Genomic DNA, 23,381 nt, shown 5'->3' with positions numbered 1-23,381 from the left:
CTCTCCAGGTCTCCAGGTAAATTCTCATTGCTTGCCCTAGTTTTTCAAGGGGGAGGGCTTTAGGTTGATTGGCCTCAGCAACACACTCCTCTTCTTCATCCTTACTCTCTCCCTGCACAATCTCCAACAATTCTTCATCATTTAGGCCCAGTGCATGTTCTTCAGCCAGTTCTCTCACCTCACTCTCCTGCATGTCCTCAAACCCTTCAGCACCAACTAGCCTTGCTAACTCCACAGTCTTCCTCAACGGCTTTGTTATCCTTGTCCTGAGGACCAAGTCCAACAAAATCACACACACACACTGGCCACAAAGCCAAGCCCTCCAACAACCCTTCACTGTCTAAGGGTGCAAATCCTTGACCTTCTCATGCACTATTGAGAGGCAGTCGGCAGTGGTGAATTTCTTCCAGTATTGAGTGACACTCATATCTGAATCTGCATCTATAATGACCGAGTGAGTGGCAGACTGGCGGGCTGCTGGTTAAGAGGGCAAGAGGGAGAGTAGTAGGGACGCAGTGGGAAGCATTTTCCCGTACTTTTTTTCCTGCATTTGTTTGGTAATTATGATTGGGTGGCTGGGCATTCGCAAATGTTCAAAGCTTGTGAAAGTGGAGGGCTAGCTGTATAGGCTTTGCAATTGTAATTACTACTGGTACATGGTATACAGTACACTTTATTTTTATTTATTTTTTTAATACTAAATCTATCTTAACCCCTTCAGGGTCCAAGGCCCAAATCTGAAGTGGTGCCCCAGTGTCCAAGAATTTAAAAAAAAAAAATTGTTATTTTTTCTTATGAAATGGTAGAGAATCTTTTTGTGAAGGTAATAAAACAAAAAGTACGAAATTTGATGGAAAATTGACGAAATTATGCTCTCGCGAATTTTGATGTGTCAGCGATATTTACGAATCAGCGATTTTGCCGACTTTGACTCCCATTTTAGGCCAATTATATTATTCCAGTCAACCAAATTCTTAGCTATTTCACTAGTATTACTTCTATTCTATCGATTGAGCACAAGAAATCGCCAAGTCAACTGTTTCAACTACAAATTAAAGTGATCGGAAATTGTTAATTTGGCCAATTTAACACAAAGTTCAAAATATTCCAATTTCAAAATAGGGTCCAGAATAAACAATGTAGGTATTCCTGGAACTAAACTAACATTTCCTCTGTTCATTAGTTACGTTTTGAGGCTTTACAAATAAATTCCATTTTGATTTTTTATTCACATATTGAATTTTTATTCACACCAAAAAATAGAAGATTTACTGTTATGCAATACTGTAATAATTGTATAAATATCATCACCATATTTGTGAATGCATATTAGACCCACCAACTGGCGTGTATTAGACGTGTGAGGTCGTTTGTTTACTCTTGAATATCGGCAAAAATTTAACATTTTTGCTAGTTTGAGCTTAGTTTCAAGCCATTTCCAGTGCGAAAGCCAATCAAAATCATCTCTATTTCTGTAATATGTCTTCCATTCTATCAAATGAGACCAAGAAATCACAAATAGAACTATAAAAAACATACGAAAAAACACTGCAAAGTCGCTGTTTTAATCGAAAAATCATGATTTCAGTTTTTTTCTCTCATTATACACAGCGTGCTGCAGGATCTGTTTTATGTGGTGCACACATACCACATAGATGTATTCTCTCATATCTAGGCCCAAATGTACCACTCACAGTTTATCAGAGTGAGCTGAGCTCATGGCGTAGATCTACGGTTTGGACCCTGAACGTAAAGCCGTAGATCTACAGGATGGACCCTCAAAGGGTTAAACTCTAAAGATGTGAAGAGTGTCAAGCACAATCTCTAGTAACATTTATATTTAATTACTACTGCCTCTTGAAGTGAAGGCTGATAAATATTTGCATGACAGATATGCTTATTATTTATAAATTTATACAGAATTGGTATAGTATTTAGGATTGTTTGGAATTTTTGTTAATGTAATTAATTTTTGCAGACTCGGATTTACTCTGATGAAGAGGAGGAGGAGGATGAAAATGAGGTTGAGGAAGAAGGAAATGAAGAGGATGAAGAGGATTTCAATTCTAAAAAGGTAAATCTTTGAGATTTTGAGATAATACTTTTAATTTTTGACAGCATATATTAGTCATCCTTATAAATACACAGTTCTCTAAATTTACTGCTTTCCATTATTCAACATTTTTACTGATAATTCATGGACCTCTTTGCAGTACCTCTAGTTTTGACTTGGCATACAGCCTTTCAATAGAAAGCTAAGCATAGGATGTTTTAGATGTGCTTACTGGATTTCCCACACCCAAATCTCTATTTCTGGAGATTCTTTACTATAAATGACAGTAGTAATGAGGTAAAAACAATGTTTAGAGTTAACCCAAATTTTATGTTTTTAACATTAGAGATCTCCCACTGAGGTGGGGTAACCTTAAAAACAGGAAACACTCGCCATCATTCATTCAATAGCTCTTGCTAGGAGCATGCCAACATGACCGTTCAGATGGTCCTCCAAACTGCAAAATCTCTACCCTCTATTTCAGAGTGCAGGCACTGTACTTCACACCCTCCAGTTCTCAAGTCTGTCTAACCAGTTTTCCTAAATCCCTTCATTAATATTGCCCTGCTTGCACTCCAACAGCATGTCAAGTCATAAAAACCACTTGCCTCTGTCTAACACATTCGTATAAGGCTGTTGGATTTCCAAAATCCTAGCACTCTAAGCCTCATTAAACCCCTCTCAGCCTTTCCTGATACAATCCTTTTTCCTCCTTTCCACTCCAGATGTATTCACTCTGCTAATCATCCTGTTTTGTTCCACCATCTCTAAATGTTCAAACCATTTAAGCAATCTCTTATCAGCCCTCTGAATAATACGTGTAGTAGCCCCAGATCTTATCTCCAAGCTCCAAATTCTCTGCATAATGTTCACACTACAGTGTGGCATCTGTGAGTAAGATGTACAACATACCAAGTACATCTTCAGTCAGTTACAATTAGTACATTTTCTACTACTCATGGAAGCTTTATTTGAATTAGGTGTAGCAGTCTAAAGGGAATTACAGATTTGCATATGCTGTAAAAAAGTAGTCTGATAATTCTTTCTTTCTTTCAACACACTGGCCGTATCCCACCGAGGCGGGGTGGCCCAAAAGGAAAAAATGAAAGTTTCTCCTTTTACATTTAGTAATATATACAGGAGAAGGGGTTACCAGCCCCTTGCTCCTGGCATTTTAGTTGCCTCTTACAACACGTATGGCTTATGGAGGAAGAATTCTGTTCCACTTCCCCATGGAGATAAGAGGAAATAAACAAGAACAAGAACCAGAAAGAAAATAGAAGAAAACCCAGAGGGGTGTGTATATATATATGCTTGTACATGTATGTGTAGTGTGACCTAAGTGTAAGTAGAAGTAGCAAGACATACCTGAAATCTTGCATGTTTATGAGACAGACAAAAGACACCAGCAATCCTACCATCATGTAAAACAATTACAGGCTTTCGTTTTACACTCACTTGGCAGGACGGTAGTACCTCTCTGGGCGGTTGCTGTCTACCAACCTACTACCTATAAGTCTGATAATATATACAGAAAAGGGGTAATGAGAATTTTGGTTGCTAACCTTTCCCTGTAGCATCACCTTGTATGCTTGGCAGTTTGACATCTACTCACAATCATGGTCCCCTGCCCTTCTTCCACCACCTCCACCATACACCTGGTCACAAGTAGTTACTAACCAGGCAATTAACAGATTAAGAGAATGTAATAGTTGTATGCCTAACTCTCACAGCTTATCCACCAGCCACCACTTCTTTCAACACTGCCTCAATTACTCTTGAGTATCTTGCTCCACCTACCACTTCCTCCAGTGCTGTCTCCACCACTGCTCACCTCTCCACTACCCACAGCTATCTGCACTCACAATTCCACCATCCTCTGCCACCTCTCCTCAAACCGCCAACACCTTCTCACACCTCCACTTGCCACTCCATTGTCCTGCCTCGCTTCTGCATCACCTTCTTTGCTAGAGAATGCAGTAGTGGTGGAATAAAACTCTTGCAGTTCAGCTGGGAATGAGGCCTCATGCCAAATTTGAAGGCACTAGAATTGATGCATAGATCTATGTAAGCAACCCCGGCATCAGTAATATAGTTCTACGAAAGACACTGAAGGGTTAACCCTTTGACTGTCGCAACCCCTAATCCTGAGGTGTCGCAAAATTTAAAAAAAAAAATTATTTTTTCTTATGAAATGATAGAGAATCTTTTCCTGATTGTAAAGACACCAAAAAAAACGAAATTTGATGGAAAACTGACGGAATTACGCTCTCGCGAAGTTAGCAACCTCGGCAATATTTACAAATCGGCGATTTTGCCCACTTTGAGCCCTATTTTCAGCTAATTCCATTATTCCAGTCAACCACACTCATGGCTATTTCTTCAGAACTCCATTTTTTCCATCGATTGAGTACAAGAAACTGCCCATTTACCGATTTCAACTACCCAATAACATGGTCAGAAATTTACAATTTAGCCAATTTCACGAAAATTAAAAAAATATGGCAATTTCAAAATAAGGACCAGAATGAACAATGCAGACATTCCTGGCTCTAAAATAACATTTTCTTTGTTCATCAGTCACGTCTCCAGGCCCCTCTGATATTACTCTTGCTTTTTATTTTGAAATTTTATTCAAACAAAAAATAGAAGATTTACTGTTATGCATACTACTGCAATACTGTAATAATTGTAAAAATTACATCAACCCATTCATGACTGCATATTAGAATGGCTATTTGGACATTTATTGGATAATGACATCATTTGTTTACTTTTGAACATCGGCAAAAATCAAACATTTCCCATACTTTGTGCTCCATTTCCAGGTTCTTTTTATAGTAAAATTAATCAAAATCACCTCTATTTCTATAATATAGTTTCCATTCTATCAAATGAGACCAAGAAAACGAGAATACAACCACAAGTACTATACGAAAATAGACCACAAAGTCGGCATTTTAATTAAAAAAACGGTCGGAGTTTTTTTTCTCATTATGCACTGCATGCTCCAGGATTTTTTTTATATGGTGATCACTGACCACACAGACCAATTCTTTCATATGTGGGCCTACCAGCTTTCTCCTGCCTGATTTGAAGCCTCTACAATTTATGAGTATATATACATCAAACACGGTACCTCGTAAACGTATATATACGGCCACGACAGTCAAAGGGTTAAATGGGTTTGCTGTACTAAATTCTGTCACTTCTACGATATTTCACCACTATTTTTACCACCTCTTCTAACCCTAGTACTACAGACACTACCTTGTTACTATTACTACTTCTAATTCTATGACCACCACCACTATTGTGACTACTGCTTACTCCCCCTTCCCCCCCACCCTTCTTTCCCTGCTCCCTCCTGCAGTGTCTTCTGGCCTTCCTTACTTTTTCTCACCTCACTTATTCTCCCTCACTGACTGTGTTACTAATCTGTCTTCTGTCTCACTCTCTCAGTATGAGCTTGAACTTCTTGGTTTTGGTCTTTCCTTTGCCACTTCGCCTACTCCTCGCGCTGGTATTTCCCTGATTAGCTCTTTTGATTCCTTTCGTCAATCTCGCTTCCGTAATCTTCCTGACTTGTCCACTTTTCGTGGTGCTCTCCTTCCTGCTCTTGTTAGTCTGTTTTCCAAGAATCACCACCTTCCACGCCGTTACCAACTTGCCCTTTCTTCTCTTAAATCTAACACTAACATTGTCATACTATCTTCTGACAAAGGTAATTCGGTAGTTATCCTTGATCGCGAGAATTACCTCCGTAAAGCTGATGTCTTGCTCTCTGACTCACGCACCTACACTCCTCTCGTTTCCAACCCTCTTGATCGCATCAAGAGAACTTTCAAGAAAAAACTAAGGACTCTCTCCGACCTCTGTCCTCCTGACTTTGACCTTGTTCAACGGTTTCGTGTCATCTGTCCCTCTCTTCCCTATTTCTATGGCCTTCCCAAAACTCATAAACCTGATATTCCTCTTCGTCCTATCATATCCTCTAGAGGTTCTGTCTCTTATTCTCTTGCTTCTTGGCTGGCCAAAACCCTCACTCCCTTTCTTGGTACTTTTTCTCCTGCCCACCTCCGTCACTCTCAAGACTTCATTGAACGGGTTCGCTCTCTCCCAACCTGTAAGATGCTTAGTCTTGACGTTGAGTCCCTCTTCACCAATGTCCCTCTTGATGATGTCCTTGATTTCCTTAGAGAGAAGGCCCATGAAGGGTTTCTTCATCTCCCTATCCCCACTGATGTCTTTCTTGATCTGATCCGCCTCTGTGTGGACTCTAACTCCTTTTCCTTCCAAGGGAAATATTATTCCCAAACCTTCGGTGTCGCTATGGGCTCTCCTCTCTCTCCTGTCCTTGCTAATCTTTACATGGAATACTTCGAGACTGTTCTTCTTCCTACCCTCGATGTGCAACCTTCACTCTGGCTCCGCTATGTGGATGACATCTTTGCTCTGTGGCCTCATGACTCCAGTCTCTTCCAACCTTTTCTTGAAGCTCTTAACAGTCTTGCCCCTTCCATTAAGTTTAAAGCTGAATGGGAATCTAATTCCTTACTTCCTTTCCTTGATGTCCATGTCCACCGCTCAGATACAGGTTTTTCCTTTTCCGTTTACCGTAAACCTATGCACAGTGGCATGTACATTCACTACTTTTCCTATCATGCTTCCCCTGTCAAGAAAAGTGTTCTTATCTCCCTCTTTCTCCGTGCCCTCCGCATCTGTGATCCTCAGTTCCTTCCAGCAGAAATTTCCACTCTTTATAATTCGTTCTCCCGTCTTGGCTACCCTTCCCATTTCATAGACTCTGCCCTCTCACGTGCTAAATGCAATTTCTTCTCTCCCAAACTCTCTACTCATGGGAACTCTTCTATCCTCTGCCTTCCCTACATTTCCGGTCTTTCTAATCTCAACAATTCTCTCCGTCCCTTAGACATCAAGCTTACCTTCCGCCAGACTAACACTCTTCGCACTAATCTCGTTCATACCTCTCCTCCCTCTACAGATGTTCCTGGTGTCTACTCTATTTCTTGCTCCTCCTGTCCTCTTCAATACTTTGGAGAAACTGGTCGATCTCTTTCTGACAGACTTAGGGAGCACAAAAATAGTGTTAGGCTTGCCGACACTAACAATGCTCTTTTCTGTCACGTCAGAGATCATAGCCATCCTATTGACTGGTCTTCTGCTAAAACTGTCTTCCCTACTTCCAACTCGAACAGTCGCCGTTTAGTTGAATCCTCTCTTATACACAACTTTCCTTGTATGAACCTTAGCCCTGGCTTCGTCTCTGTAGATGCCTTCCTCTCCCACTACATTGTAAAATGCTCCAAACTTCAGAACACCTGTGACTTAACCTGAATCCTCTTTTTTCTTCTTCTTTTTCTTCTTCCTCTTCCCCTTTCCTCTCTCCTTTTCTCCTCTGGGTTGTCTTTCTCTCTCCTGTCTTGTGTTTCTGTTCCTTCTTTATTTTATTTCACCACTTCCCCTTTCACGCACCTCGGTGCGCTTGCTCTCCCTCTGTGGGTTTCTAGCTCTCTTGCAGTGCTCCCCTTCCTATGTATTTGACTGGCTTGTCTTCCTTATTTCCCACTTCTACCACTACCACTACTACTACCTCTTCTTCTTCTACTACATCTACTGATGAAATTAGACACATGTGCGGCGTCTGGTTGTCTTTGTTGTGGACGTTTCGCCATCCAGTGGCTGGCTGGATGGCGAAACGTCTACGGTGGGGATGCCCGGGTGTTGTGCATGTGTCATTTCATCCTGTCGGTATTATATACAATTCTTGTACTACTACTACTACTACTACTACTACTACTACTACTACTACTACTACTACTACTACTACCACTACTACCACTACCACTACTACTACCTCCACCTCTTCCTGCCTATATATAGCCGTCCTGCTCCTCCTCTGTTAGTGTGACTTTGTCAATGGTCCAAGTCGGACCGAAACGTCGTCGTAAGCTTCTGTCTTTTATGTGCGGGTTATTTGTGTATCGTTCCAGTCACGGTATTGTGCCTTTTTGTTATTTATTACTTGAAAATGGTCCATGACTCATTAAAACTGTCATTAATTTCCTCTCTTAGGTGCAGGTGTGTGTAAATCAACATTAGTTAGGTTAAATTATAAAAATTAGTTTCTGAAATTTATGAATATGTGAAGGATGTATTTGTTCCTGAAAATTAGAGCCATTCCTCATTTCAATTATTTTCTTCAGAGAAAATTGTACGAGAATGGGATCTACCGCCACAAGAAAAGAAAGCTTGATGAGGGGGAGCTTTTACGAAAGAGGAAAAGGATGATTGGTCAGTTCAATGCCAAAAACCTGGAGAAGAAAGATTCAGATCAAGAGAATGAAAAAGTCATTAATGGTAGTGATAGCAAAGGTAGTTGTTTGTCACATTTTGTTCATATGCGTTTGTGACTAAGTGCATCTGGTTGGTTTTGCAATTTCCCCTTTATTTAGCATCTTTCCTTTACTGAGCTTTATAGCAACATGATATTAACTAATAAAAATCTTTATTTGCTACAGGCTGAGTTTTAATAAAGTGTAAAAATTTATTTACAGTTTTCTTACAACATATAATCTTTAAAAATTAATTGCCATAAGTCACCCTACCTTGGTGGGAAACGGCCGATGTGTTAAAAAAAAAGAAAAGTTTAGGTCTTGCATTTATAATTATAAACCATTCTCATTCAGTATCTCAATCCAAAATTCAGAGAATTGGGATAAAGACTAAATTCATTTTAGTTTTTTGTTTAAAAAGTAAAATTGTTTTAATCAAGTGGAGCATAATATTTACAAAGCTTTACAAATCTCAAACTTGGCACCTTTGCATAAGTGTTTGGTTTACAAAATGACCAGACTTCCATTTCACTTTTTTTCCAGAGGTGTTTAATTACGACTAGTGTAGATAAGTACAGTGGAACCTCGGTATGTGACCTGTTTGGTTGACTGTTATCACTAATTGTCATAGGGTCCATGGTGACTTATTTATACAAATAATACAAAAAAAAAAGCACCAAAAAATGGGAAGAAACACGAAATAGTTTACAGCGAAGTTCTGGCAGGTCGTATTTGTCTGGTCGAGTGCTGAGCTTTGTTCAAGTAGGGAGCTGGTCATATACCGAGGTTCCACTGTACAGTAATATACCTTGGAATGTTTAACACAAATTCTGAGGTCAGTGGTCACGAGAGGTTCCTACCTGTCCTGAGCTGTTTTAGGGAATTAGTGTGGAGTGTTATAGAGCACCATGGTTTGCTTCTGTAATGTTCAAGGTGTTGAAGGATGAGGTTCTACTTCTCAAAGAGGAATATAAGAAATTGAAAATTTGCCTGGATAAGTATATCAGTGATGCGAGGTGTTTGGTATTACAGTTTGGAGTTAAATGCCCTGAGAAACATAGAGAAGGATGACAAAGCTGATCCCATTTATCAGAAATCTTTCCTATGATGATAAACTGAGGGCACTGAATCTGTACTCTAGAAAGTGTAGAATTAGGAGAGATATAATTGAGGTGCTCTCCATGGGGAAGTGGAGAAGAATTTTTACTCTGTAAGCAAGGTGAATTCTGGACTTAAATTCTCTTTTATATGACAAACAATGTGGTAAATATGTGTTGTTATAAATCATTATCATCATTAATATGAATTATAGGTATAGTAATTTATAAAAGGAAAGAAATTATCTGAATCTGTAGTTTCCAACCATACCCCCTTATTCTTGCATCCCTGGTAAATTTGTCTTTGCCCACCTTGTCTATGCCCCATGGTATTTTGTTTGTAGTGATCATGTTCCCTTCATTCTTCACTGCTCTGGATGAGGCCTAGATGATACTTTCTTACTTTATAACTCATTCCTTTTAGCTCAGAGACTCCTTTGCACACACAAGGTAGTATGAATGACAGTTATTATACAGGAATAATACGAAGTATACTTTAATTTAAAATACTAGGTTTCAAGAGTCCTTTGTATTATAATTTTTTTATACACAGTTTCCAGAAGAAATCGCATTTTCTAATACAAACATTAAAGCAGCAAATATAAATTACAGAAATTATGATTTTTTCGTTAAAAATTTTCAACATTGTGCATAAACAAGCAATGGGTATTAGGCAGTGGTATCTGGGCAGACTGGTGCTGGAGCAGTGCAGTACATAATCAGGGTTAACATCAAGCTTTTGGAATAAAACCACTTTTAAATTTCTTCTTCTTTCTTTCAATGTACCAGCTGTATTCCACCGAGGCGGGGTGGCCCAAAAGAAAAAACTAAAGTTTCTCCTTTTAAATTTAGTAATATATACAGGAGAAGGGGGTTACTAGCCCCCTGCTTCCAGCATTTAAGTCGCCTCTTACAACATGCATGGCTTACGGAGGAAGAATTCTGTTCCACTTCCCCATGGAGGTAAGAGGAAATAAACAAGAACAAGAACTAGAAAGAAAATAGAAGAAAACCCAGAGGGGTGTGTGTGTGTGTATATATATGCTTGTACATGTATGTGTAGTGTGACCTAAATGCAAGTAGAAGTAGCAAGACATACCTGAAATCTTGCATGTTTATGAGACAGACAAAAGACACCAGCAATCCTGCCATCGTGTAAAACAATTACAGGCTTTCGTTGTACACTCACTTGGCAGGATGGTAGTACCTCCCTGGGTGGTTGCTGTTTACCAACCTACTACCTAGGACTTTTAAATTTGCCCACATTTATCTTTCACCATGACCTCTGACTGCTGAAATATAAGGACAGTTTTCTAACTGCATTTGTGGAAACCATTAAATGTTATTTTTCCTAGAAGTAGTCACATCTCTGACATAGAAATGAAGTTCCTGCACACCACCTCACTTGCCCAAACATGATGAAGACAATTCACGAATTGTGTGCTGCATAGTCTCAGCAGGAATCTTTGTCAGGAGAACGTCCATGAGAAAGAGAGAGCTATTATTCTTCAGTGTTTACTTATCACTAATATTTAAACATTAGTTTTATCTGTATATGGTTGTTGATACTGTGCTAGTAACTTGATTAGATTTTCTTTTAACTATGGTTTGCAGTCTCTAGCCATATATTCAGCAGGTTATCAAGCTTTTTCTAATTTCACAGCAATTAAAGATTGCTGAACAGGTTGTAATGATTTCTCATTCATGTTCGTGTCCATTTTTTATACAGAAGAGTGAAAATGGTTGTTTTAAAGGAGAGGGAAGGCATGTTGTATTGCCCTGTCCCATCTTAGGCAACAAGGCTGTCCACCAACATTTTATACTATAGTTTTCTTTCAACAAACCAGCCGTATCCCACCAAGGCAGGGTGGCCCAAAATGAAAAACGAAAGTTTCTCTTTTTAACTTTAGTAATATATACATATAGGAGAAGGGGTTACTAGCCCCTTGCTTCCGGCATTTTAGTCGCCTCTTACAACACGCATGGCTGACGGAGGAAGAATTCTGTTTCACTTCCCCATGGAAATAAGAGGAAATAAACAATAACTAGTAAGAAAATAGAAGAAAACCCAGAGGGGTGTGTGTATATATATGCTTGTATATGCATGTGTGAGTGATGTGAAAGTGTTGAATGATGATGAAAGTATTTTCTTTTTGAGGATATTCTTTCTTTTTGGGTCACCCTGCCTCGGTGGGAGACGGCTGACTTGTTAAAAAAAAAAAAAAATATGCATGTGCAGTGTGACCTAAGTGTAAGTAGAAGTAGCAGGACATACCTAAAACCTTGCATGTTTATGAGACAAAAAAGACACCAGCAATGCTACATCATGTAAAACAATTACAGGCTTCCGTTTTACACTCGCTCGGCTGAACAGTAGTACCTCCCTGGACGTCCAGGTTGCTGTCTACCAACCTACTACCAATATATATACTACGGTGGACCCTTGGATAACGATTTTAATCCGTTCGAGAGAGCTTGTCCTTAACTGATTTTATCGTTAGCCGAATTAATTTTCCCCATAAGAAATAATGGAAATCCAATTAATCCGTTCCTGCTGTCAGGAGGCTTGACAGAATAGTACTACTTCAATATGATGCTATTGTCAACTGTATGGCTTATTTATCTATCACAATTCATCTAATATGACATAATAAACAATATTAATAACATAGAAATATGATATATACTCTAGAATGAATAAAATGTCATAATGTATATGAGGATAAGTGATGGAAGTGTTGTTGTTGGGTTTATAATGGCCACTGAGAGAAGCTGTACAGGCTTCTGCCACTTTCATTATCCACAAACAATATATGAACATAATTTATAAATAAGAAATATTTACATTTTAATTTATAAATAAGAAATATTTACATTTTAATTTCTTCTTTTCTTCTTTCAATGTACCAGCCATATCCCACTGAGGTGGGGTGGCCCAAAAGGAAAAATAAAAGTTTCTCCTTTTAAATTTAGTAATATATACAGGAGAAGGGGTTACTAGCCCCTTGCACATTTTAATTTATAAATAAGAAATTTATAAATAAGAAGTAGTAGTAGGTTGGTAGACAGCAACTGCCCAGGGAGGTACTACTGTCCTGCCAAGCAAATGTAAAACAAAAGCCTGTAATTGTTTTACATGATGGTAGGATTGCTGGTGTCTTTTGTCTGTCTCATAAATATGCAAGATTACAGGTATGTCTTGCTACTTCTACCTACACTTAGGTCACACTACACATACATGTACGTTTATTTCTACACACTCATCTGAGTTTTCTTTGATTTTATCTTAATAGTTCTTGGTCTTATTACTTTTCCTTTTATATCCATGGGGAAGTGGAATAAGAATCTTTCCTCCGTAAGCCATGTGTGTTGTAAAAGTCAACTAAAATGCCGGGAACAATGGGCTAGTAACCCCTTTTCCTGTAAAGATTACTAAAAAGAATAATAAGAAGAAAATTGTCAAAGTGGGAAGTCTGAATGTGCGTGTATGTTGTGCAAATGATAAGAAAGAGATGATTGTGGATGTTATGAATGAGAAGAAGCTGGATGTCCTGGCTTTAAGTGAAACAAAGCTGAAGGGGGTGGGAGAGTTTCAATGGAGAGGAATAAATGGGATTAGGTCAGGGGTTTCAAATAGAGTTAGAGCTAAAGAAGGAGTAGCAATAATGTTGAAGGATAAGCTGTGGCAGGAAAAGAGGGACTACAAATGTATTAATTCAAGGATTATGTGGAGTAAAATAAAGGTTGGATATGAAAAGTGGGTTATAGTAAGTGTATATGCACCTGGAGAAGAGAGAAGTGTAGAGGAGAGAGAGAGATTTTGGGAAATGTTGAGTGAATGCGTGGGGAGTTTTGAACCAAGTGTGAGAGTGCTTGTGGTTGGGGATTTCAATGCTAAAGTGGGTAAAAATGTTGTGGAGGGAGTAGTAGGTAAATTTGGGGTGCCAGGGGTAAATGTAAATGGAGAGCCTTTAATTGAGCTATGTGTAGAAAGAGATTTGGTAATAAGTAATACATATTTTATGAAAAAGAGGATAAATAAATATACAAGGTATGATGTAGCACGTAATGAAAGTAGTTTGTTAGATTATGTATTGGTGGATAAAAGGTTAATGGGTAGGCTCCAGGATGTATGTTTATAGAGGGGCAACTGATACATTGGATCATTATTTACTTGTAGCTACAGTTAGAGTAAGAGGTAGATGGGACAAGAGGAAGGTGGCAACAACAAGTAGGAGGGAAGTGAAAGTGTATAAACTAAGGGAGGAGGAAGTTCGGGTGAGATATAAGCGACTATTGGCAGAAAGGTGGGCTAGTGCAAAGATTGAGTAGTGGGGGGGTTGAAGAGGGTTGGATGAGTTTTAAAAATGCAGTATTAGAATGTGGGGCAGAAGTTTGTGGTTATAGGAGGGTGGGGGCAGGAGGAAAGCGGAGTGATTGGTGGAATGATGAAGTAAAGGGTGTGATAAAAGAGGAAAAGTTAGCTTATGAGAGGTTTTTACATAGCAGAAGTGTTATAAGAAGAGCAGAGTAAAAGAAAGGTGAAGAGAGTGGTGAGAGAGTGCAAAAGGAGAGCAGATGATAGAATGGGAGAGGCATTGTCAAGAAATTTTAATGAAAATAAGAAAAATTTTTAGAGTGAGTTAAACAAGTTAAGAAAGCCTAGGGAACATATGGATTTGTCAGTTAAAAACAGAGTAGGGGAGTTAGTAGATGGGGAGATAGAGGTTTTGGGTAGATGGCGAGAATATTTTGAGGAACTTTTAAATGTTGAGGAAGAAAGGGAGGCAGTAATTTCATGCACTGGCCAGGGAGGTATACCATCTTTTAGGAGTGAAGAAGAGCAGAATGTAAGTGTGGGGGAGGTACGTGAGGCATTACGTAGAATGAAAGGGGGTAAAGCAGCTGGAACTGATGGGATCATGACAGAAATGTTAAAAGCAGGGGGGGATATAGTGTTGGAGTGGTTGGTACTTTTGTTTAATAAATGTATGAAAGAGGGGAAGGTACCTAGGGATTGGCAGAGAGCATGTATAGTCCCATTATATAAAGGGAAGGGGGACAAAAGAGATTGTAAAAATTATAGAGGAATAAGTTTATTGAGTATACCAGGAAAAGTGTACGGTAGGGTTATTATTGAAAGAATTAGAGGTAAGACAGAATGTAGGATTGCGGATGAGCAAGGAGGTTTCAGAGTGGGTAGGGGATGTGTAGATCAAGTGTTTACATTGAAGCATATATGTGAACAGTATTTAGATAAAGGTAGGGAAGTTTTTGTTGAATTTATGGATTTAGAAAAGGCATATGATAGAGTGGATAGAGGAGCAATGTGGCAGATGTTGCAAGTACTGTATATGGAATAGGTGGTAAGTTACTAAATGCTGTAAAGAGTTTTTATGAGGATAGTGAGGCTCAGGTTAGGGTGTGTAGAAGAGAGGGAGAATACTTCCCGGTAAAAGTAAGTCTTAGACAGGGATGTGTAATGTCACCATGGTTGTTTAATATATTTATAGATGGGGTTGTAAAAGGAGTATATGCTAGGGTGTTCGGGAGAGGAGTGGGATTAAATTATGGGGAATCAAATACAAAATGGGAATTGACAGTTACTTTTTGCTGATGATACTGTGCTTATGGGAGATTCTAAAGAAAAATTGCAAAGGTTAGTGGATGAGTTTGGGAGTGTGTAAAGGTAGAAAGTTGAAAGTGAACATAGAAAAGAGTAAGGTGATGAGGGTATCAAATGATTTAGATAAAGAAAAATTGGATATCAAATTTGGGAGGAGGAGTATGGAAGAAGTGAATGTTTTCAGATACTTGGGAGTTGACGTGTCTGCAGATGGATTTATGAAGGACGGGGTTAATCATAGAATTGATGAAGGAAAAAAAGGTGAGTGGTGCATTGAGGTATATGTGGAGTCAAAAAACGTTATCTATGGAGGCAAAGAAGGGAATGTGTGAGAGTATAGTAGTACCAATACTCTTATATGGGTGTGAAGCTTGGGTTGTGAATGCAGCAGCGAGGAGGCGGTTGGAGGCAGTGGAGATGTCTTGTCTAAGGGCAGTGTGTTGTGTAAATATTATGCAGAAAATTCGGAGTGTGGAAATTAGGAGAAGGTGTGGAGTTAATTAAAGTTTTGGTCAGAGGGCTGAAGAGGGGTTGTTGAGGTGGTTTGGTCATTTAGAGAGAATGGATCAAAGTAGAATGACATGGAGTGCATTTAAATCTGTAGGGGAAGGAAGGCGGGGCAGGGGTCGTCCTCAAAAAGGTTGGAAGGAAAGGGTAAGGGAGGTTTTGTGGGCAAGGGGCTTGGACTTCCAGCAGGCATGCATGAGCGTGTTCGATAGGAGTGAATGGAGACGAATGGTATTTGGGACCTGACGATCTGTTGGAGTGTGAGCAGGGTAATATTTAGTGAAGGGATTCAGGGAAACCGGTTATTTTTATATAGCCGGACTTGAGTTCTGGAAATGGGAAGTACAGTGCCTGCACTCTAAAGGAGGGGTTTTGGGATATTAGCAGTTTGGAGGGATATGTTGTGTATCTTTATACGTATATGCTTCTAAACTGTTGTGTTCTGAGCACCTCTGCAAAAACAGTGATTATGTGTGAGTGAGGTGAAAGTGTTGAATGATGATGAAAGTATTTTCTTTTTGGGGATTTTCTTTCTTTTTTGGGTCACCCTGCCTCGGTGGGAGACGGCCAACTTGTTGAAAAAAAAAAATTACATTTTAATTTATAAATAAGAAATATTTGCACTTACCTTACAGGAGATGTTAGTTTAATTACGTAGTTAGTTTGATGAGTGTAGCAGGCATGCAGGGAGTGTAGCAGGCATGCAGGGAGTGTAGCAGACATGCAGGGAGTGTAGCAGGCATGCAGGGATTGTAGCAGGTATGCTGGAAGTGTGCCAGACATGCAGGGAGTGTAGCAGGCATGCAAGGAGTATAGCAGGCATGCTGGGAGTGTAGCAGGTATGCTGGGAGTGTAGCAGGCATGCAGGGAGTGTAGCAGGCATGCAGGGAGTGTAGCAGGCATGCAGGGAGTGTAGCAGACATGCAGGAGTGTAGCAGACATGCAGGGAGTGTAGCAAACATGCAGGGAGTGTAGCAGACATATAGGGAGTGTAGCAGGCATGCATGGAGTGTAGCAGGTATGCAGGGAGTGCTGCAGGCATGTAGGAGGCGAGAGGAAGGCGAGTTTATTATGCTTCAATATGATGCTAATATCATCTCTACAGCTTATTTATCTGTCACAATTCATCTAATATGACATAATAAACAATATTAATAACATAGAAACATGATATATACTCTAGAATGAATAAAATATATCAATGTATTTGAGGATAAGTGATGGAAGTGCTGTTGTTGGGTTTATAATGGCCACTGAGAGAAGCTGGACAGGCATCTGCCACCACCACTATCCACAAACAATATATAAATGTAATTTTAATTTATTTCCATTTACATTTTAATTTATAAATAAGAAATATTTACATTTTAATTTATAAATAAGTAAGTTTATTCAGGTATACACAAATAGTTACATACATAGATTATCATACGTAGCAGCATATGTGTAAAGTACCCAGGATAACCCAAAAAAGTCAGTCAGGGAAACCGGTTATTTTATATAGCCGGACTTGAGTCCTGGAAATGGGAAGTACAATGGCTGCACTTTGAAGGAGGGGTGTGGGATATTGGCAGTTTGGAGGGATATGTTGTATACCTTTATACGTATATACTTCTAAACTGTTGTATTCTGAGCACCTCTGCAAAAACAGTGATTATGTGTGAGGTAGTAGGTTGGTAGACAGCAACCACCCAGGGAGGTACTACCGTCCTGCCAAGTGAGTGTAAAACGAAAGCCTGTAATTGTTTTACATGATGGTAGGATTGCTGGTGTCTTTTGTCTGTCTCATAAATATGCAAGATTACAGGTACGTCTTGCTACTTCTACTTACACTTAGGTCACACTACACATACATGTACACGTTTATTTATACACACTCATCTGAGTTTTCTTTGATTTTATCTTAATAGTTCTTGGTCTTATTACTTTTCCTTTTATATCCATGGGGAAGTGGAATAAGAATCTTTCCTCCGTAAGCCATGCGTGTTGTAAAAGTCAACTAAAATGCCGGGAACAATGGGCTAGTAACCCCTTTTCCTGTAAAGATTACTAAAAAGAATAAGAAGAAGAAAATTGTGAAAGTGGGAAGTCTGAATGTGCGTGGATGTTGTGCAAATGATAAGAAAGAGATGGTTGTGGATGTTATGAATGAGAAGAAACTGGATGTCCTGGCTTTAAGTGAAACAAAGCTGAAGGGGGTGGGAGAGTTTCAATGGAGAGGAATAAATGGGATTAGGTCAGGGGTTTCAAATAGAGTTAGAGCTAAAGAAGGAGTAGCAATAATGTTGAAGGATAAGCTATGGCAGGAAAAGAGGGACTACAAATGTATAAATTCAAGGATTATGTGGAGTAAAATAAAGATTGGATGTGAAAAGTGGGTTATAGTAAGCGTGTATGCACCTGGAGAAGAGAGAAGTGTAGAGGAGAGAGAGAGATTCTGGGAAATGTTGAGTGAATGCATGGGGAGTTTTGAATCAAGTGTGAGAGTAATGGTGGTTGGGGATTTCAATGCTAAAGTGGGTAAAAATGTTATGGAGGGAGTAGTAGGTAATTTTGGGGTGCCAGGGGTAAATGTAAATAGGGAGCCTTTAATTGAGCTATGTGTAGAAAGAAATTTGGTAATAAGTAATACATATTTTATGAAAAAGAGGATAAATAAATATACAAGGTATGATGTAGCACGTAATGAAAGTAGTTTGTTAGATTATGTATTGGTGGATAAAAGGTTGATGGGTAGGCTCCAGGATGTACATGTTTATAGAGGGGCAACTGATATATCGGATCATTATTTAGTTGTAGCTACAGTTAGAGTAAGAGGTAGATGGGAAAAGAGGAAGGTGGCAACAACAAGTAAGAGGGAGGTGAAAGTGTATAAACTAAGGGAGGAGGAAGTTCGGGCGAGATATAAGCGACTATTGGCAGAAAGGTGGGCTAGTGCAAAGGTGAGTAGTGGGGGGGTTGAAGAGGGTTGGAATAGTTTTAAAAATGCAGTATTAGAATGTGGGGCAGAAGTTTGTGGTTATAGGAGGGTGGGGGCAGGAGGAAAGAGGAGTGATTGGTGGAATGATGAAGTAAAGGGTGTGATAAAAGAGAAAAAGGTAGCTTACGAGAGGTTTTTACAAAGCAGAAGTGTTATAAGAAGAGCAGAGTATATGGAGAGTAAAAGAAAGGTGAAGAGAGTGGTGAGAGAGTGCAAAAGGAGAGCAGATGAAAGAGTGGGAGAGGCACTGTCAAGAAATTTTTATGAAAATAAGAAAAAATTTTGGAGTGAGTTAAACAAGTTAAGAAAGCCTAGGGAAAGTATGGATTTGTCAGTTAAAAACAGAGTAGGGGAGTTAGTAGATGGGGAGAGGGAGGTATTAGGTAGATGGCGAGAATATTTTGAGGAACTTTTAAATGTTAAGGAAGAAAGGGAGGCGGTAATTTCATGCACTGGCCAGGGAGATATACCATCTTTTAGGAGTGAAGAAGAGCAGAATGTAAGTGTGGTGGAGGTACGTGAGGCATTACGTAGAATGAAAGGGGGTAAAGCAGCTGGAACTGATGGGATCATGACAGAAATGTTAAAAGCAGGGGGGGATATAGTGTTGGAGTGGTTGGTACTTTTGTTTAATAAATGTATGAAAGAGGGGAAGGTACCTAGGGATTGGCGGAGAGCATGTATAGTCCCTTTATATAAAGGGAAAGGGGACAAAAGAGATTGTAAAAATTATAGAGGAATAAGTTTACTGAGTATACCAGGAAAAGTATACGGTAGGGTTATAATTGAAAGAATTAGAGGTAAGACAGAATGTAGAATTGCGGACGAGCAAGGAGGCTTCAGAGTGGGTAGGGGATGTGTAGATCAAGTGTTTACATTGAAACATATATGTGAACAGTATTTAGATAAAGGTAGGGAAGTTTTTATTGCATTTATGGATTTAGAAAAGGCATATGATAGAGTGGATAGAGGAGCAATGTGGCAGATGTTGCAAGTATATGGAATAGGTGGTAAGTTACTAAATGCTGTAAGGAGCTTTTATGAGGATAGTGAGGCTCAGGTTAGGGTGTGTAGAAGAGAGGGAGAATACTTCCCGGTAAAAGTAGGTCTTAGACAGGGATGTGTAATGTCACCATGGTTGTTTAATATATTTATAGATGGGGTTGTAAAAGAAGTAAATGCTAGGGTGTTCGGGAGAGGGGTGGGATTAAATTATGGGGAATCAAATTCAAAATGGGAATTGACACAGTTACTTTTTGCTGATGATACTGTGCTTATGGGAGATTCTAAAGAAAAATTACAAAGGTTAGTGGATGAGTTTGAGAATGTGTGTAAAGGTAGAAAGTTGAAAGTGAACATAGAAAAGAGTAAGGTGATGAGGGTATCAAATGATTTAGATAAAGAAAAATTGGATATCAAATTGGGGAGGAGGAGTATGGAAGAAGTGAATGTTTTCAGATACTTGGGAGTTGACGTGTCGGCGGATGGATTTATGAAGGATGAGGTTAATCATAGAATTGATGAGGGAAAAAAGGTGAGTGGTGCGTTGAGGTATATGTGGAGTCAAAAAACGTTATCTATGGAGGCAAAGAAGGGAATGTATGAAAGTATAGTAGTACCAACACTCTTATATGGATGTGAAGCTTGGGTGGTAAATGCAGCAGCGAGGAGATGGTTGGAGGCAGTGGAGATGTCCTGTCTAAGGGCAATGTGTGGTGTAAATATTATGCAGAAAATTCGGAGTGTGGAAATTAGGAGAAGGTGTGGAGTTAATAAAAGCATTAGTCAGAGGGCAGAAGAGGGGTTGTTGAGGTGGTTTGGTCATTTAGAGAGAATGGATCAAAGTAGAATGACATGGAAAGCATATAAATCTATAGGGGAAGGAAAGAGGGGTAGGGGTCGTCCTCGAAAGGGTTGGAAAGAGGGGGTAAAGGAGGTTTTGTGGGTGAGGGGCTTGGACTTCCAGCAAGCGTGCGTGAGCGTGTTAGATAGGAGTGAATGGAGACGAATGATACTTGGGACCTGACGATCTGTTGGAGTGTGAGCAGGGTAATATTTAGTGAAGGGATTCAGGGAAACCGGTTATTTTCATATAGTCGGACTTGAGTCCTGGAAATGGGAAGTACAATGCCTGCGCTTTAACCCTTTGAGGGTTTTCGTTGTACTAGTACGTCTTACGCGTAGGGGTTTTTGACGTACTAGTACTCATAAATTCTAGCGACCTCAAATCTAGTGGGAGAAAGCTGGTAGGCCTTCATATGAAAGAATGGGTCTATGTGGTCAGTGTGCACAGTCTAAAAAAAATCCTGCAGCACACAGTGCATAATGAGAAAAAAAAAACTTTTTCCATTTTTTTTTAATAAATCAGCGACTTTGCAGTGTATTTTCGTATGGTATTTATTGTTGTATTCTAGTTTTCTTGGTCTCATTTTATAGAATGGAAGACATATTACTGAAATTGAGATGATTTTGACTGGTTTTACAATGAAAGGTGCCTTGAAATTGAGCTCAAAGTAGCAGAAATGTTCGATTTTTACCAAACTTCAAAAGTAAACAAATCGTGCCAAGCGTGCAATACACGTCAACTGGTGAGTCTAATATTCTTTCACAAGTGCACCAATAATATTTATACCATTTTTTACAATAATGCAGTAGTCTGCATAACAGTAAATCTTATATTTTTTGTGAGAATAAAAATTCAAAGTGGAAAGCAAAAGAATATAAGAGGGGCCTTGAGACGTGACTAATGACTAGAGGAAATGTCATTTTAGTGCCAGGAATGTCTTTCTTGTTTATTCTGGACCCTATTCCGAAATTGGCATCTTTTGAAATTTGTGTGAAATTGGCAAAATTGCTAAATTCTGACCACTGTACTGGATAGTTGAATTTATAAATGGGTGGTTTCTTGCACCCATTCGATAGAAAAAATGGAGTTCTAGCGAAATATTCATGTTTTTTGTCGACTAGTACAGTGAAATTGGCCGAAAATGGGGCTCAAAGTGGGCAAAATCGCCGATCCGTAAACATCGCCGAGACCGCTAACTTTGCGAGAGCATAATTCCGTAAGTTTTCTATCAAATTTCAAACTTTTGGTGTCGTTATGATCGGGAAAAGATTCTCTATCTTTTCATAAGAGAAAATAATTTTTTTTTTTTTTAAATTTGGCCGACCCTGAGAACGAGTTTCAGAGAGGGCCTGTCGACCCTCAAAGGGTTAAAGGAGGGGTTTGGGATATTGGCAGTTTGGAGGGATATGTTGTGTATCTTTATATGTGTATGCTTCTAAACTGTTGTATTCTGAGCACCTCTGCAAAAGCAGTGATAATGTGTGAGTGTGGTGAAAGTGTTGAATGATGATGAAAGTATTTTCTTTTTGGGGATTTTCTTTCTTTTTTTTGGGTCACCCTGCCTCGGTGGGAGACAGCCGACTTGTTGAAAAAAAAAAAAAATGTGTGAGTGACGTGAAAGTGTTGAATGATGATGAAGTATTTTCTTTTTGGGGATTTTCTTTCTTTTTGGGTCACCCTGCCTCGGTGGGAGACGGCCGACTTGTTAAAAAAAAAAAATTACACTTTTATATTTACACTTACCAGGGAGATGTTAGTTTAATTAGTTTGATGGAGGAGATGCTGGCAGAGGTTTAGAGTGGTGGAAGATACGTTGCAGGCCGGTGTATGTTCAGCGGCCCGATACACATACAACAATATTGGAGAGTTCCTTTCATGTCGTTTTTCTAACGCTTACTCACTTAACTTACTTGCTACACTGTTAATTCTACACTTTATCGCTGGATAGCACTATAGCCTTTATTGATACCTGCTGCTTTAGTATCGTACATACCGTAGAATCACTGAATCACTGCAGACGGCACATTCATCTCTCTCTCTCTTCCTCCTCCGCTTTGGTACTTTGCTATGAGTTTTTCCTTGAATTTTAATGTGTTTCTTTCCTTTTTTATCACAGGGCTGGCACTAGGAACTTTCTTTGGGCCCATGGTAGCTTATTTAGCAGTTACAAGCACTAAAATCAATGGAATACAAAATGTATCACATGTACGCTTGGAATCGTCCTCCCTGGCTGGTAAACAATGGCACACTACCTTATACATGGGCGCAGGCTGCGCGGACACATTCGGGATGAATATACACTTAACTGAGTTTTTCACTGTTGGCCGAGCCAATATTTTTAGGCAAAAACGCATCAGTATCCGATTATATCTCTATCCGATGGCATCGTTACCCGAGGGTCCACTGTATACACTGCAGTTATCCCTACAGATTTTCTGGGGGTTGTTCCTATTAATCTGCAAAACTAGGCACCATATGTAATACAAAAACAGTCAAGGAAAAATGGGGATGTTGCAGCTTGGAGGGTCATTTGATTTGTGATATTGCACTTACACTAAGACAGCTATTGAATGAATGATGGTGAATGTATTTTTCTTTTGGAGGGGGATGCTACTGTGATGGTAGATGGCTGGTGTGTTAAAAAAATTACATTTAGATTCATTTTGTGCTTCATAGACAAATTTTTGTAATTGGTTAATATTGCAAATAAGAAACATTGACCAGAATAAGAGATTTATTTAGGCATGGGAAAGCTAGAAAAAACGTTGGATAAGCAAATCTATATTTTGTTGCTCTTGAGTAAAAAAGCATAGTTGAACTCTAAAAACTGTATGGAAGACTCTGCTTGTCACCCATCTTACTTGACCTTACATTTAATTATTCTTTCACATATTTATAACTGTTATTGGGTGATTG

General features: G+C 39.2%; 1 protein-coding gene across 4 annotated transcripts in view; it reads left to right on the top strand.

Moving 5' to 3' along the window:
* The window catches only part of yem (yemanuclein), a gene marked incomplete at its 5' end in the record, with an annotated part of 205,437 nt that overhangs the window by 34,466 nt on the left and 147,590 nt on the right, over positions 1-23,381 (top strand). For all 4 annotated transcript variants that reach the window (XM_070089273.1, XM_070089271.1, XM_070089274.1 and 1 more), the window contains 2 exon segments: positions 1,979-2,074; positions 8,281-8,449. In XM_070089273.1, coding sequence (XP_069945374.1) covers positions 1,979-2,074; positions 8,281-8,449 — 265 coding nt within the window.

The sequence above is a fragment of the Cherax quadricarinatus genome, chromosome 28, assembly GCF_038502225.1.
Source record: "Cherax quadricarinatus isolate ZL_2023a chromosome 28, ASM3850222v1, whole genome shotgun sequence".
In the NCBI taxonomy this organism is placed as follows: Eukaryota; Metazoa; Arthropoda; class Malacostraca; order Decapoda; family Parastacidae; genus Cherax; species Cherax quadricarinatus.
Note: the sequence above shows the minus strand (reverse complement) of the source record. Positions and strands in the feature narration are given on the sequence as shown.